The sequence below is a fragment of the Tamandua tetradactyla genome, chromosome 2, assembly GCF_023851605.1.
Source record: "Tamandua tetradactyla isolate mTamTet1 chromosome 2, mTamTet1.pri, whole genome shotgun sequence".
Lineage (NCBI taxonomy): Eukaryota > Metazoa > Chordata > Mammalia > Pilosa > Myrmecophagidae > Tamandua > Tamandua tetradactyla.
The window spans coordinates 100,349,870-100,365,566 of record NC_135328.1 but is presented as its reverse complement, the minus strand read 5'-3'; the positions used below and the strand labels follow the sequence as shown (position 1 = coordinate 100,365,566).

Genomic DNA, 15,697 nt, shown 5'->3' with positions numbered 1-15,697 from the left:
TTGAGATCATTTAAAAATTTCTGTCAATACTTTCAGGTTGAAATGTTTACATCTATATAACAGTTTTTGTGAAAAGGACAAAAAATAATCTCTTGGACTAAAATGACCATTAAAAGAAAAATTTATCACATATTACGTTAGAATCTTAGAAAAATGTTTTTTTTTTTAAATGGGGAGCAATATTAAACATCTACTTCTAAGAGACAGTCTGACTCAGCCAATGAATGTAAAAATTTGCAAAATATTTTAAAACTGCATCTAATTTGAACATAGGTAATTAAAATCAGTTTCGGAAGAAAAATAAAATGAACTACAATTCAGTAAATAAACAGTATTAAAAGATAAATTTAAAAGACACTTGATGATGTTAACATTTAGCATCCATAATCAGCAATTTTTATTTTACTAAACAAATTTAAAATAATGTAAGATTTTAGATACATGGGTGGTTCAGCGGTAGAATGACTTCCATGCAGGAGACCCGGGTTCGATTCCCGGACCATGCGACCTCCACCAACAACAAAAAAAAGATTTTAGAAGGCATGCCTATAGACTTAAGAGTTTTAGCATATCAAATATTTTGCATAAACAAATACATTAATTAAAATGTTATTTATCAACATAATTTTAAGAGCCTACAAATGGAAGCACAAAGCTATTCAAGTTATCTTTGTACTTAAAAATAATGACTATATTTTTAGATTGTTTATTAACTGAAATGCGTCAAATTATTACAATTCAGTAAGATAATATTAATATCATAAGTGATGAAATGCTAATTTTTACAAAGAGTCCAGTACTATGAGTATTATGTTCAATTTAAATAGTAACTACAATACCCCTTGAAAAAGTATTTACATTTTTATTTGGCACAAAGAGAAACCATTACATACAAAAATTTCCCATCTTTATATTCATTTTCCTCATACCTGAGGGAGAAACTGGCAAAGATTGCCCACTTGAATATTCAAGGCTGCAACCTGCTCTTCTACTACTTTCTGGGTTGTAGATTTTTTGTTGATGAACCAGAAAGACTGATTTTTTGCCACATCAATCTCACGGGTGATTACTAGATTTCCAGAAGCCCTGAACCTGGTTAAAAATAATTTAAAAAGATCCTTATATTCAAAATACATACATTTAAAAAAATTCCAAAATTCTCTTATAACAAAGGTTGTGAGAAACAAATATTAAATTTTTTAGTCCTTTTGATATTGTGGCCCTTCCAAAGAAGAAAGTCTTGACATTTTATTAGTAATAATATACATGACCACATGTAAGTTACTATTTATTCAACACTCAAAATTAATTATTAAATAAAATGAAGAATGTCAGGACTTCAGGGAAGATGGCCAAATAGAGTAGCTCAAGCTTAGCCTTGCTCCATGGAGAAGTTAGAGAAGGGATAGGACAACTAACATAGTGATTTGGGATTATGGCTGATCTGTGAGAGTCTTCTGTACCACATGCAGAAGCCCCAGTTGTAGAGGCAGAGGAACTGAGAAGCAGAAGGCTGCTGCCTGGTGTGGAGGTGTGGAGCCGCGGAGCCCACAGGAGTACATGGATGGAGCCCAGGACTAGGAAGTAAGCCAGGCTACGTTCCTTGGGCGCACTACCCTCACTAACATAGCCCCATAACCGGCAATTCACACCCCACGCACCCCAATCCCATCATCCACTCCCATTCCCTGTGCCTCAGGCACCCCCACTCCACCAGCCCCCAGTGCACTTATCTGCCTCACACCCCCACCCAAAGTACAGCCCAACCCACCTCTTCTGCACCCACCCTCCAGAACACCACCTTCCCCTCCCTGTCCCCTGCAGGCTTGTGGCCAGTGCATAAAGGCTGCAGGCACTAACCTCCACACCTAGGTACTCCTGCCCCCATCCCGCCCATTGTGTCACACAGCCTCACTCTGTGCCCCCTGAGATCTGCGCATCCATTTACAGCACTCCCAGGTCCACGCATGCGCACGGGCCCCCAATCATGTGATTCAGCTCTGGGAACCACACTTTACAGCAGTCCAAGAACTGTGCATGCACCCAGCCCTCAGCCACACCTCCCAGCTTTGCGAAAGTGCTAACCTGCCCAGCTGGGTCACATCTGCCCCAAATTCATGCAGGCATAACGCTGACCTGCAGCCACAGCTCTAAGCATGCACACAAAGGGGCCCCTGCTTTACACCAGCACACACCAGCATTACATCCCCTAGACCAGGACACCCGCACAGCTACATCCTCCCTGGCCGCTGGGTGCCCACGTTCACAAGCATCAGTGTAACATCCCCAACCTGCGACTATACCTGTCCTGAAACAAATCACTGCACTAAGTGCCCCATTCCGTGCCCTGCTCCCTGCTGTACAACCATCCTGCAAACACAAAGCCTTAGGCTACTGAAAGGAATCAACTCCCAAAGTAAATCAATCAAGATATTTACATGCCACAAAGAAAGCAAAAGATCACTAAGCATATCACAATGCAGACAATATAGCCCTGCCTAATAACCAAATTAAAACACCAGAGGAGACACAGACACTCAGACAACTAATCAAAGATGTTCATACAACTCTACTTAATAAGTGGGAGAGCAAATGACATAAAGGAGATCAAGAACACAGTAGAAGAGCATAAAGAGAAATCTGAAAGAATAAACAGAAAATAGCAGATATCACAGAGATTAAGGACTCTGCTGACCAAATAAAAAACACACTACAGGCACACAACACCTTATTTGAAGAGACAGAAAAAAGAATAAGTGATATAGAGGGCAGGGTAATTGACTTTGAAGACTCAAAACAGCAAATGGCCAAAAACATGGAAAAATTGAATGGGAACTCAGGGAAATGATAGACAAAACAAAAGAATCATTGGTGTTCCAAAAGGAGAAAAGAATAAAGGGCTAGGAAGAGTTGGTGAGGATATAATGGGGGAAAACTTCCAAATCCTCATAAAGAACATAAATATACAAGTCAAAGAAGCCCAACAAACTCCAAACAGAATAAATTCACATAGGCCTTCCCTAAGGCACATACTAATCACTCTGTCAAATGGTGAAGAGTAGCAGAAAATCCTGAAAGTGGCAAAAGAAAAACAATCTACTACATATAACGGAAATCAAGTAAGACTGAGTTCAGACTACTCAACTAGCACCCTGGAGGCGAGAAGGCAGTAGTACGATACATTCAAGATCCTGAAGAGGAAGACTTCCAGCCAAGAATTCTGTCCTTCAAAACTGAAGGAGAGATTAAAGTTTTCACAGACAAAGAAGTCCTAAAAGAATCTGTCAACAAGAGACTGGCCCTACAAGAAATACTAAAAGGAGTTCTGCAGGCCGAAAAAAAAAGACAGGAGAGGGAGGTCTGGAGGACCTCCTGTGAGTATTCAATTCAATACTCACAGAATTGAAGAATATCACTACGGGTAATTTAAAGGACACAAAGAAAAAGAGGGAAAAGAATATATAGATCTGGACAAATAAAATAAAAAAGATAAGATGGCAGAATCAAGAAATGCATTTTCAGTAATAACTTTGAATGCTGATGGACTAAACTTAGCAAATAGAAGATACAGATTGGCAGAATGGATTAAGAAACACAATTCAGCTATATGCTGTTTACAAGAGACTCATCTTAAACCCAAGGATACAAACAGATTGAAAGTGAAAGGATGGAAAAAGATTTTTCATGCAAGTTGTGTAACCAAAAAAAGCAGGAGTAGCTATACTAATTAATATCAGACAAAATAGACTCTAAATGTAAAGATATCATAAGAGACAAAGAAGGACACTATATACTAATTAAATGGTCAATTCACCAAGAAGATACAACAATCACAGATGTTTATGCTCCCAATCAAGGAGCTTCAAAGCACATAAGACAGACATTGGCAAAACTGAAGGGAGCAATAAATGTTTCAACAATAATAGTAGGAGACTTCAATATACCACTCTCCTCCATAGATAGAAAACAAGACAGAAGATCAACAAGGAAATAGAAAAATTAAATAACTTGATAAATGAATTAGATCTAACAGACATATATAGGTCACTGCACCCCAAAGCACATGATTATACAACATTCTTCTCTAATGTTCATGGAACATTCTCCAGGACAGAGCATACGCTGGGGCACAAAACAGGTCTTTAAAATTTTAAAATATTGAAATTATTCATAGCAGTTTCTCTGATCACAATGGGATGAAACTGGATCTCAATAACCACCAAAGAATGGGAACACTAAAAAATATATGGAGATTAAATAACACACTCTTAAACAACCAGTGGGTCAAAGAAAAAATTGCTAGAGAAATCAGTACCAATTTGGAGATGAATGAAAATGAGAATACAACTTATCAGAACTTACGGGATGTGGCAAAGGCTGGCTGAGAGGGAAATTTATTGCCTGAAACACCTATATTAAAAAATAAGAAAGAGCAAAAACTGAGGACTTAACAGCACACCTGGAGGACCTTGAGAAAGAACGGCAAACTAACCCCAAAGCAAACAGAAGAAGAGAAATAACAAAGATTAAAGCAGAGATAAATGAATGGCAGAGATAAAGGAATGAGAGAACAAAAGAACAGAAAGAATCAATAAAATCAAAAGTTGGCTCTTTGAGAAAAATCAATAAAATTGAGGGGCCACTAGTAATACAAAGAAAAAAAGAAAGAGGATGCAAATCAAATCAGAAATGAGAAGGGATATTTTACCACAGACCCTAAAGAAATAAAAGAAATCATAAGAGGATACTATGAACAGCTATATGCCAACAAACTAGACAACTTACATGAAATGGACAAATTCCTGGAGACACACAAACAAGCAATATGGACACAAGAAGTAATAGAAGATCTCAACAAACCAATCACAAGTAAAGAGATTTAATCAGTCATCAGAAATCTCCCTACAAAGAAAACCCCAGGGCCAGATGGCTTCACAGGAGAATTTTATCAAACATTCCAGAAAGAACTAACACTAATCCATCCAAACTTTTCCAAAAATTAAGGAAAAAGGAACTCTGCCTAACTCATTTATGAAGCTAATTTTATTTTAATACCAAAACTGGGTAAAGATGCTATAAGAAAGGAAAGCTACAGGTCAATCTCCCTAATGAACATAGATGCAAAAATTCTCACTAAAATATTAGCAAATCAAATTCAACAGCACATTAAAAGAATTAGACACTATGACCAAGTGGGGTTTATACCAGGAATGCAAGGATGGTTCAACATAAGAAAATCAATCTATGTAATACAGCACATTAAGAAATAAAAAGAGAAAGATCACATGATCATTTTGATTGATGCTGAAAAAGCATTCGACAAAATTCAGCATCCTTTTCTGATAAAAACACTCCAAAAGGTAGGAACCAAAGGTAACTACCTCAACATGATAAAGGGAATATATGAAAAAGTGATAGCCAGCATCATACTCAATGGAGAGAGACTGAAAATTTTCCTGCTAAGATCAGGTACAAGACAAGGATGTCCACTGCCATCACTATTATTCAACACTGTCTAGAAGTTCTACTGTAATTCTGGACTTAAAGCACTGATTGCCCTCTGACCAAAGTTAAAATTCCCTCTGCAGGAATCCACCTTCATCCCCAAAGAATTAGCACCACGTTCAAAGAAAAGTAGCAGCTCACTAGAAACACACACATTAGAAAACAAGGCATCAGGAATAAGAATTAGTTGAAATAATATAAAGCAGAATCATAGTGGAATTAAGGGTCTCAAATATAAAACAAGTATGTTCATTTTGTTTTAAGAAACATAAGAGGATTGAAATATAAGTAAACAAGCATGTATGAGAAAAGAATTCAAGAAAACTGAATCTACAATGCAGAAGGGACCAAAAAAATTAACAATATAAAAGACATTAAGAGATATGGATGACCAATTAAGAAAGCCTAATATCTGTCCAATAAGAGTTCTAGAAAGAGGAGAGGTAAGAGAATGGGATGGTGGCAATATCTGAAGAGATAATAGACAATAACTTCCCCAAACTGATGACACCAAACCATGGATTTATGCAGTTCAAAGAATCGCAAGCAACACAAAAAACAAAAACAAAAAACTACACCTAGATATATATCATGAAACTATAAAACACCAAAAACAAAGAAATTATTTTAAAGTATCTCAAAAGAAAGAGAATGATGATTTCTTAGAAATTAAGATTAGAGTCACATTAATGGAAGTATACTTTGAATGCACTGAAAAAAAAAACAAACCTGTCACCTTTATAGCCTGCAAAAACATCTTTCAAGATTTAAAGCAAACATTATTTTCAGACCAAGTGTGCCAAGAGAAGAGTCTCAGTAGAGGAAACTTTAAAAAATGTACTTCTGGCAGAAAGTGATCCCAGGGAGAAAATTAGAAATACAAAGAGAATGAAAAGCAAAGCGAACAGAAAATATGCAGGATAATTCTAAACAAATATTTACAGTATATATTAATAATAATTATTGTATTGAGGAATTTTTTTTTTTAAAGATAAAATTTTAAAAGTATAATAAGTTCAGAAAAGTTCCAAGGACTTCAACTTTCAATAGGAGGATAAAATAATAACTTTAGACTTTGATAAGTATTTATGTTAAATATTCAGTTGTCACTAAAATAATGCATCCTTTCCAAAACAACGAAGAAAGAAAAATGAATCAAACAAAAAATTCAAATGAAGGGAAGGGAAAAAAAAGAAATACCGAAAAGTGGGACAAATTAAAAGCACAGAATAGGGGGTAAAAATAAGTTCAAATATATGATAACTATAGTAAATAGAAAAGGAGTAAATGCTTTGAAAACCAGTTAAAAAATAAAATCCATTTAAATGAGATAAAAAGAATACAGAAAAGTTAAAATGAAGAATGAAAAAAAATAACGAGGAAAATATTAAAATGAGAAAATTGCTACATATATTAATGATAAATTAAATAAATTCTAAGGAAAAAAGCACCAAAAGATAAAGAGGTCAGTACATAATAATAAAAAGTTCAATTCAGCTGAAAGAATAGTTAGCTGCAACTAATGCCCTCAAAATATGTAAAGCAGAAAACTAACAGTAGGACAAGGGTAAATGACAAATCTCCCTAGAGGGATATTACAATACACCTTTCTTAGTAACAACGGAATTGATCTGACAACTGAAATCAGTAAAAAATACAGAAAAATAAATGTTTATATTGCTAAACATAGAATACTGAACTCAAGAGCAGAATACTCATTCTTTCCACCAAATGAGAAACATTTATGAAACCTTGCTACAAAAAAAAAACCTAGCCTAAACAAATCTGAAAGAATTGGTAACATATAGACTTTATCTTTTTTAACCACACTGAAATCAACAATAAAAATATAATATGAAAATCAGTTAGAATTAGAAACAACTTCTAATTAATAACTCATAATAAAAATGAAGAAAATATTCAGAACCAAAAAACAGTACTATACTACATATCCAAATTTGTGTGATGTAGGTAAAGCAACTCTTAAGAGGAAAATTTTTAACCTTAACTGTTTACAACTGGGGAAGACAAAAGAATGAAAACTAGATTAACAAATGTATATTTCAAGAAATGAGAAAAAGAACAAAAATTAAGAATTAGAGAAAATAAAAGGAACCTAAGTTTCCAGAAAAATTAGTAAAAGTCTAGTGGAAGAGAAAACAATGATAAAAGAAAAATAACAATGCAAAACTTGGTTCATTGAAAAGACTAAAATAACTGACAAATCAAAATTTTCTAAGTCAAAAAAGGAGGACATAATGAAAGAGGGGAACATAACTGCAGATGACACCGCAATAAACTTATATGAGGATATTATTCACGCCCATAAAATTAAAAACTAAGAAAATATGGAAAAATTCTTAGAAGTATAAATTATCACAGTGATTCAAAGAAAAAAGAGAAAATCTAAATAATATACTATCATTAAATAAATTAAATAAATAGTTTTAAAAAGAAAAACACTGCAAACGGGCAAGCTACGGTAGCTCAGCGGGCAGAGTTCTCACCTGTCATGCTGGAGACCTGGGTTCGATTCCCAGTGCCTGCCCATGAAAAAAGAAAAAAAAAAAAAACAAAGAAAAAAAAAAAAATAACTAAACCCCTGGTCCAGATGATTTTTAACCAGTAAGTTCTATCAAACATTCAAACAATTATGTTCCACAAACAACTCCAGAGTCTATGAGTCAAGTGTAATTTGGATACTGTAACTTGACAAGACTAGCTCTAGAAAGGAAAATTTTCAGGACAAATCCACCCTTGAATACAAACGCTAAAATTGTAAATAAGATATCAGAAACTAAATCTAGCATTTAAAAAATACATGACCATATCAGGTTGATCTAACTATGTACTTGGCTGAACATCAGAAAACTAATTAATCTGTCAATTAAAATAATATGATCAACTCAAGAGACGTTGATAAGATTCATTAGCTATTCATGATTAAAAACACATCAAATTAGGAACAGAAGGGAACACCTCCAACCAAATAAAGGTTATTTTCCAAAATCCTCCTTATTTATTTCATTGTGCACACAAGAGCATTCTTCTTTTCCTCAGAAATCAAGCATATTCCACTCTGGATCCTCTGCACAAACTGTTCGATCTGACTGGAATATTCTACTTACAGATCTTCTTATGGTTGGTTCCTTCTTATCATTCAATTCTCAGCTCAAACAGAGTTTCAAGGGGCCTTTCCTGAACATTCAGTGGGAATAATAAAACCATCAAACTCACCCCCACCCCCAAATCATTGTCAAAGTCAACAATAAGCTCAATACTGATAAATCTAAATGTAAATTCTTCATCCTCATTCTATTGTACTAAGCAGCAGCATCAGACACAGTTCACTCCCTCCTCCTCAAGGCATTCTTGTTATTTGGTTTCCTCTGATTCACTAAGAAAATTCTTCTGTTTTTCCTGTGCTCAACTTCTAAATGCTGTAGTCTAAAAGGGACTAATTTCCTGTGCTCAACCTCTAAATGCTGCAGTCTAAAAGGGATTAATTCTTGGATCTCTTTTTTCTTTATCTATACCTTCTCCCTTGGTGATTCATCCATCCCTATTTACTGATGAGTCCCTAAATGCATTATCTTCAGTTCTAACTTCTCCTGGCACCGTAGGTCTATATATGTAGATGTCCACATTTCTACTTGAACATCTAAATAGGCATTTCAAAAACTTATTCCACGCTTTATTGACTCTGAAAAGCATTATTTGTTTTTGTTTTGTTTTTTTTTTACAATCTAACATTTCTCAAATTGGGATATATATTTCAAACTATGTCACAGTTTAATTGGAAGTTCTATCTTATAAGTGGTAGTATCTTAAATTCAATGAAATATGATCTACTCCAAAATGAATTTCTGATTCTACCCCAATCTCTTGTAGCAGGTTTCTCAACCTCAGTTAATGGAAACTCTATTATTCCTGCTATGCATGCCAGACACCTTAGAGTTCTCCTTCATGCCTCTCTCGTTCCCACACCCCACATGCAACTCATAAGCAAATCCTAAGAGCTCTTATCTTCAAAGTACAACCATAATCTGACCACTTCTCACCACCTCTACTGCTACTATTGCCATGGCCCAAGATACCTTCATCTCACATCTGGATAATTAGGCACTTAACAATACCCTTGCTTGTGTCTTTGCCCTCCTAGTCTATTCTCCACAAAGCAACCAAAATGATCTGGTCAAAATTCAAGTCAGATCACTCTTCTGCTCAAAACCTGTTGGTTTCACATCTTACTGAAAATAAAAGCCACATCCTAACATTTGTCTACAACGCCCTAGAAGCTGACTCCCTGATATTTGTATACTGTATCTTCTACTATTCTCCTCTCACTGGCCTCTATTTCAGGGCCTTAGCATTTGCAGATGCCTCTACCTGAAATGTTCTTCCTCCAAATATCTCCATGGCTCACTCTCTTATCCCTTTACGTCTTTGCTCAAATACCTCCTTTTTAGTGAGGGCTCTCTTGATCATCCCAATTAAACCTGTAAACCCCATCCTGGCACTCCCTTATCACCCCTATCCTGCTTTATTTTTCTACATAGCATTTATCACCACTACACTTAAAATATATTTTACTTATTTCTTCATCTGTACCCTCTCGTGCTACCAAATATAAATTCCACCAGGGCAGAGTGCTGAATCACCATATAAAGGTAGGCGATAAATACTTGCTAAATGACTGCATAAATGCATGTCAAAGATTATTCTATCCATCACTGCACTCAGTGAATGTGTGGCCAGACAATGCATTTGTTCAATAAAAGTAACAATTTCAACTACTAACGCTGAGCTGCAGTGTACTAGACACTCTGAAGGCCATGTGGATTCTAGTGGAGCAAGTGATCATAATGTAATTTGGGAAATTTGGAGAAAGTAAACCTCCCCTTGTGCCAGACTTGGTAATGAAACCCTGGTTAATGATAACTGGTTAGATTATTGGAGTATCTACTGCACAAGAAGCAGCTTACTTCTTTAGATGAAAGAAAAAAAAATAGACCTTGGTGGCTGAGCACAGAAAGTCAGAAGTGCTTAAGACTTGCAGCTATTATTGGACTTTTGAAATTTAAATGCTAATGCTTCCTCTATATTTTATAAATAAGCCTAGTTAGTATATTTGTTTCAGCTTTAACATCTAAGAAACAGTGGTGATCAACCAATGGTACCAAGGTTAGCCCAGAGAATACACTGACTATAAGTATTTTTTAAAGTTTGAGATAAAATTCACACACCATAAATCCACCATTTTAAATCAAACCCAGATCTCTGGCACGGCAGGCAAGAATTCTGCCACTAAGCCACCGTTACACCGCCCTGTATTTTCTAGTTTTAACTCTTACATTTACGTTTGATTCACTCGAGAATATTTTCATATATGTATAAAGTATCAGTCCATATTAATTTTTTTTGTACGTGGATATCCAGTTGTTCCAGCAGTATTAAAAAAAAATTTCTTTATCCATTAAATGGTCTTGCCACCTGTATCAGTTTGCTTAATGCTGCGGGAATATACCAGAAACGGAATGGCTTTTAAAAAGGGAATTTACTCAGTTACATGTTTAAAGTTCTAAGGCCATAAAAATGCCCAAACTAAGGTATCCAAAGATACCTTGACTCAAGAAAGGCTGATGGTCTGTCAAATGGGAAGGCATGTGCTGGCATCTGCTGGTCCTTGTTTCCAGTTCCACTGCTTCTAGCTTCTAATGCCAGTGATTTTCTCTCTAAGCATCTGTAGGCCTTCACTTAGCAACTCCAGGACACAATTCTGGGTTCTGTCTTGCTTAGCATCTCATAGGAAGGCACAAGGCGATGCCTCCTGGGCTCTACATATCCAAGTCTGTTTCTAGGCATTTGCTCTCTCTGTTGGCACTTCAAACATCTCCAAGGGTCTGTGTCTCTTTTTTCTCTGAAGCAACTGTTCTCCAAATGTCTGCTTTCTCTATGTTTCTCTAAAATGTCTTCCCTTTTAAAGTACTCCAGTAAACTGATCAAGACCTACCTTGAATGGGCAGAGTCCATCTCCATCTAATCAAAAGGCCACACCCACAATTAAGTGCTCCATGGAAGTAATTTAATCAGTATTTCCACCCTACAACACTGAATCAGGATTAAAGGACATGGCTTTTCTGGGATACACAACACATTCAAACCAGCACATCATCCTCATCGAATCCACTGCCCAAAGACATATGGGTATATTTCCAGGTTCTCAATTCTATTCCAGTGATCCATACATCCATCCTTACGTCAGTACTATGCTGTCTTGATTGCTATATTTGTAACAGGTTTTGAAATAGGGAAGTGTCAGAGCTCCAATTTTAATCTTCCTTTTACAACTTTTGGCTATTCTGGGTTCCTTGTAATTCCATACAAATCTGAGAATCAGTTTGACCATTTCTGTAAAAACAGCTAAAATTTTGATAGGTATTGCATTGAAACTATGGGTCAATTTGGGGACTTCAGTAGCCACCTTAACAATATTAAGTCTTCCATTGCATGGAACAGAGGGTATCTTTTCATTTACCAAAGTCTTCTTTAATTTCTACAACAATGCTTCGTAGTTTCAGTGTATAGATCTTCCAATTCCTTAGTAAATTTATTCCTACGTATTTTACTCCTTCTAACGTTATCATAAATGGAATTGTTTTCTTGATTCCCTTTTCTGATTCTTCATTGCTAAAGTATAAAAACACAATTGATTTTTGTATACAAATCTCGTATCTTACAACTTTGCTGAACTCAATTTATTAGTTTTAACTTTTTGTGAATTCTTTAGGGTTTTCTCTATATATGACCATGTCATTTGCAAATGGACTTACTTCTTTCCTTTCAATCTGTATGCCTTCTACTTTCTTTTCTTGCCTAACTGCCCTAGCTAGAATCTCCAGGAATGTTGAACAGAAATGTCAAGAACAGACATTTTTGCCTTGTTTCTTGATTTTAGCAGGAAAATTTTCAATCTTTAATCATTAACTAGGAAGTTAGTCATGAGTTTTTCAGAGAGCACTTAGACTGAGGAAGTTCTTTTCTTTCTATTCCTAGTTTGTTGACTATTCTGATCATGAGAGGGTACTGATTTTTTTTTAATGCTTTTTCTATGTCTATTTAGATGATCTGATAATTTCTTTTATAAGTTAACTTGATAGCTGGCATACTTGATATCCTTTTACCAAAATTAAGAACTCCTAAAATTATCCCTCCCCCCCCAAATTTAAGCCTCCATATACACAGCTATTTTCCTCTCCTATCAAGTTTGTAGAGCCAAACTCCTTATATAGGTAGCCACTTCTCTTTATAGCCTTCATCACTAAAATAATAGCTTCCAATTCTTGAATCACGATACATACTTCCACCTTCGAAAATAAATCATTGTACCCTTGGCATGGGAATAGCAATAAATGAAATAAATCTCTAATAAAGGTACATTAAAAGAAAATATTGAGGTTAAGTATCTTTTTCATTTTACAACTCATTTATATTTTTCCTATTCTGTCTCTCTTGTAAATTGTCTTTGTCCATCCTTTTCGCTTATAAGTAAAACAATTTTAAAATAGATATATTTTAATAAAATTAAAAAAACATACACACTGTAAAAAATGAAAAATTTCCTTCACACACATTTCTCCCTTGAGGGAAATGGTAAATATTATTTTAAGATGGTTGTTATAGGGCTGTATCCTTCCAGAAATGTGCATAAAAACACATTTACAAATACAGTTGCTTTTATCCCTTTTTTTTTTGCAAGAGTTTTCATTTGGCATGAATTTCTACAGTGTGGATGTTTCCATTTATATATTGCCACTGATGGATATTTAGATTTTTTTCAATTTTTCATAATAAAATTAGGGAAAAGCTAATTTTGTACATGTGTGTAAACATTCTTTAGAACAGATATCTGGTAAGTAGAATAACTGAATCAAAGACTACGTATATTTTAAATGCTGACAGATACTGCCAAATAGGATATACTGATTACACTCCCATGAACAGTGATTGACAGTAACCACTTCCTTATACCTTCACAATATTAGATATTATTTTTTAATTTTTCCAAACTGAAAAAATTTGCATTATTTAATGATTTCCTTGATAAACTACTGACATGTATCCTCTTTTTATACTTATTGACCATTTATTTACTGTGAATGACATATTCAATGTCTTTGCCAATTTTTCTATTAAGTTTGTATTTTTTACTGATTTATGAGTCACTGGTGTTTTAGTAATTTTAAGACTTATATATGTTGTTTGTGCTGCAAATGTTTTCTCCCATTGGTCACTCATGTCTACTATTTTTAGCTGGATTTTTATGCAACCTAAATTTTCTATCTTCCCTTTCCTGATTATTGAAATTCCTGTTCTGCTCAGAAGGCTTTTTCCATTCTCAAAGGAAGTTACATACTTTTTCACTCAGGCTTTAATACATACAGATTTTATTGTTTTTTTGTGTATGGTGTTAGATAAAGATCTAAATTTATAATTTAAAATTTTAATAGCCAACTTACTGAGTAATTTAGACCCCACACATATTTAAAGTGACATCTTTATAATAAATTAAATTCTCAGATACATTTAAATATATTCCTAGTTTCTCCATTCTGCTCTTCTAATTTTCTGTATCAGTACCATACTGTTGGGGTTTTTTGTTGTTGCTGTTGTTTTTTGGCGTGGACAGGCTCCAAGAATCGAATCCAGGTCTCTGGTATGGCAGGTGAGAACTCCACCACCAAGTCACCATTGCCCACCCCCATACTGTTTTATATCAACAGATTTATAGCACACTTTACATCTGGTACATAGTTTTCTTCACTATTTGGCTTTTCAAAAGCTTCCATATTTATTCTTCTAGATGAACTTTATAATCAACTTGTAAACCTACCTGTCAAGATTCTAGCTGGAATTGCATCAAATTTATATATTAATTTGAGAAAGATTGACATATTGATGACACTAATTTTAACTTTCTAGTAACATTAATACGATTCTTCATTTATTTAGTCTTGGCTTTAGGTCCTTCAGTAAAATTCTACTTTTATACAGGCATACCTTGGACATATTGTGGGTTCACTTCTAGATCACCATAATAAAGCAGGTCATACAAATTTTTTGGTTTCCCAGTGTTATGTTCACGCTACTACGTAATCTATTAAGGGTGCAACAGCATTATGTCTAAAAAGAAAAACAACGTACATACCTTAATTTAAAAATATTTTATTGCTAAACCGTGCTAACCATTATCTGAGCCTTCAGAGTTGTTATCTTTTTGTTGGTGGAGGGTCTTGCCTCAGTGTTGATGGCTACTGATGAATCAGGATGCTGGCTGCTGAAGGTTGGAGTGTGTTCTAGTTTGCTAGCTGCCGGAATGCAACACACCAGAAACGGAATGGCTTCCAAAAGGGATAATGTAATGAGTTGCTAGTTTACAGTTCTAAGGCCGAGAAAATTTCCCGATTAAAACAAGTCTAAAGAAATGTCCAATCAAAGGCATCTAGGGAAAGATACCTTGGTTCAAGAAGGCCGATGAAGTTCAGGGTTTCTCTCTCAAGTGAGAAGGCACATGGCGAACACAGTCAGGGCTTCTCTCTCAGCTAGAAGGGCACATGGCGAACATGGCATCATCTGCTAGCTTTCTCTCCTGGCTTCCTATTTCATGAAGCTCCCCGGGAGGCATCTTCCTTCTTCATCTCCAAAGGTCGCTGGCTGGTGGACTCTCTGCTTTGTAGTGTTGCTATCTCTGAATCTCTCTGAATCTCATTCTCCTTTTATAGGACTTCAGAAACTAATCAAGACCCACTCAAACGGGTGGAGACATGTCATCCCCTAATCCAGTTTAACAACCATTCTTGACTAAATCACATCACCTAGGGAGATGATCTCATTACAGTTTCAAATATACAGTATTGAATAGGGAGTATTCTACCTTTAAGAAATGGGATTTATATCAAAACACGGCTTTTCTTAGGGGGCATACTTCCTTTCAAACCAGCACAGAGTGGCTGTGGCAATTTCTTAAAATAAGACAACAATAACGTTTGCCACGACGACTGACTTTTCCTTTCACTTGAACACTTATACGCCACTGTAGGGTATTAAGTGGCCTAATTTCAATATTGTTGTGTCTCAGAGAAGAGGAATGCCAGAAAAGAGGGGAGAAACTAAGGCATGACAGGTCAGTGGA

The 15,697-nt window shown here is 35.3% G+C and overlaps 1 protein-coding gene across 4 annotated transcripts in view; it reads right to left on the bottom strand.

The window, feature by feature from the left end:
• The window catches only part of SMC5 (structural maintenance of chromosomes 5), a 135,617-nt gene that overhangs the window by 90,032 nt on the left and 29,888 nt on the right, over positions 1-15,697 (bottom strand). For all 4 annotated transcript variants that reach the window (XR_013170486.1, XM_077148414.1, XM_077148411.1 and 1 more), the window contains exon 4: positions 930-1,092. Coding sequence is in view for 3 of the 4 variants with exons in the window: in XM_077148414.1 (XP_077004529.1) it covers positions 930-1,092 (163 nt within the window). In the remaining variant the exon portion in view is untranslated. The remainder of the gene's footprint in view (positions 1-929; positions 1,093-15,697) is intronic.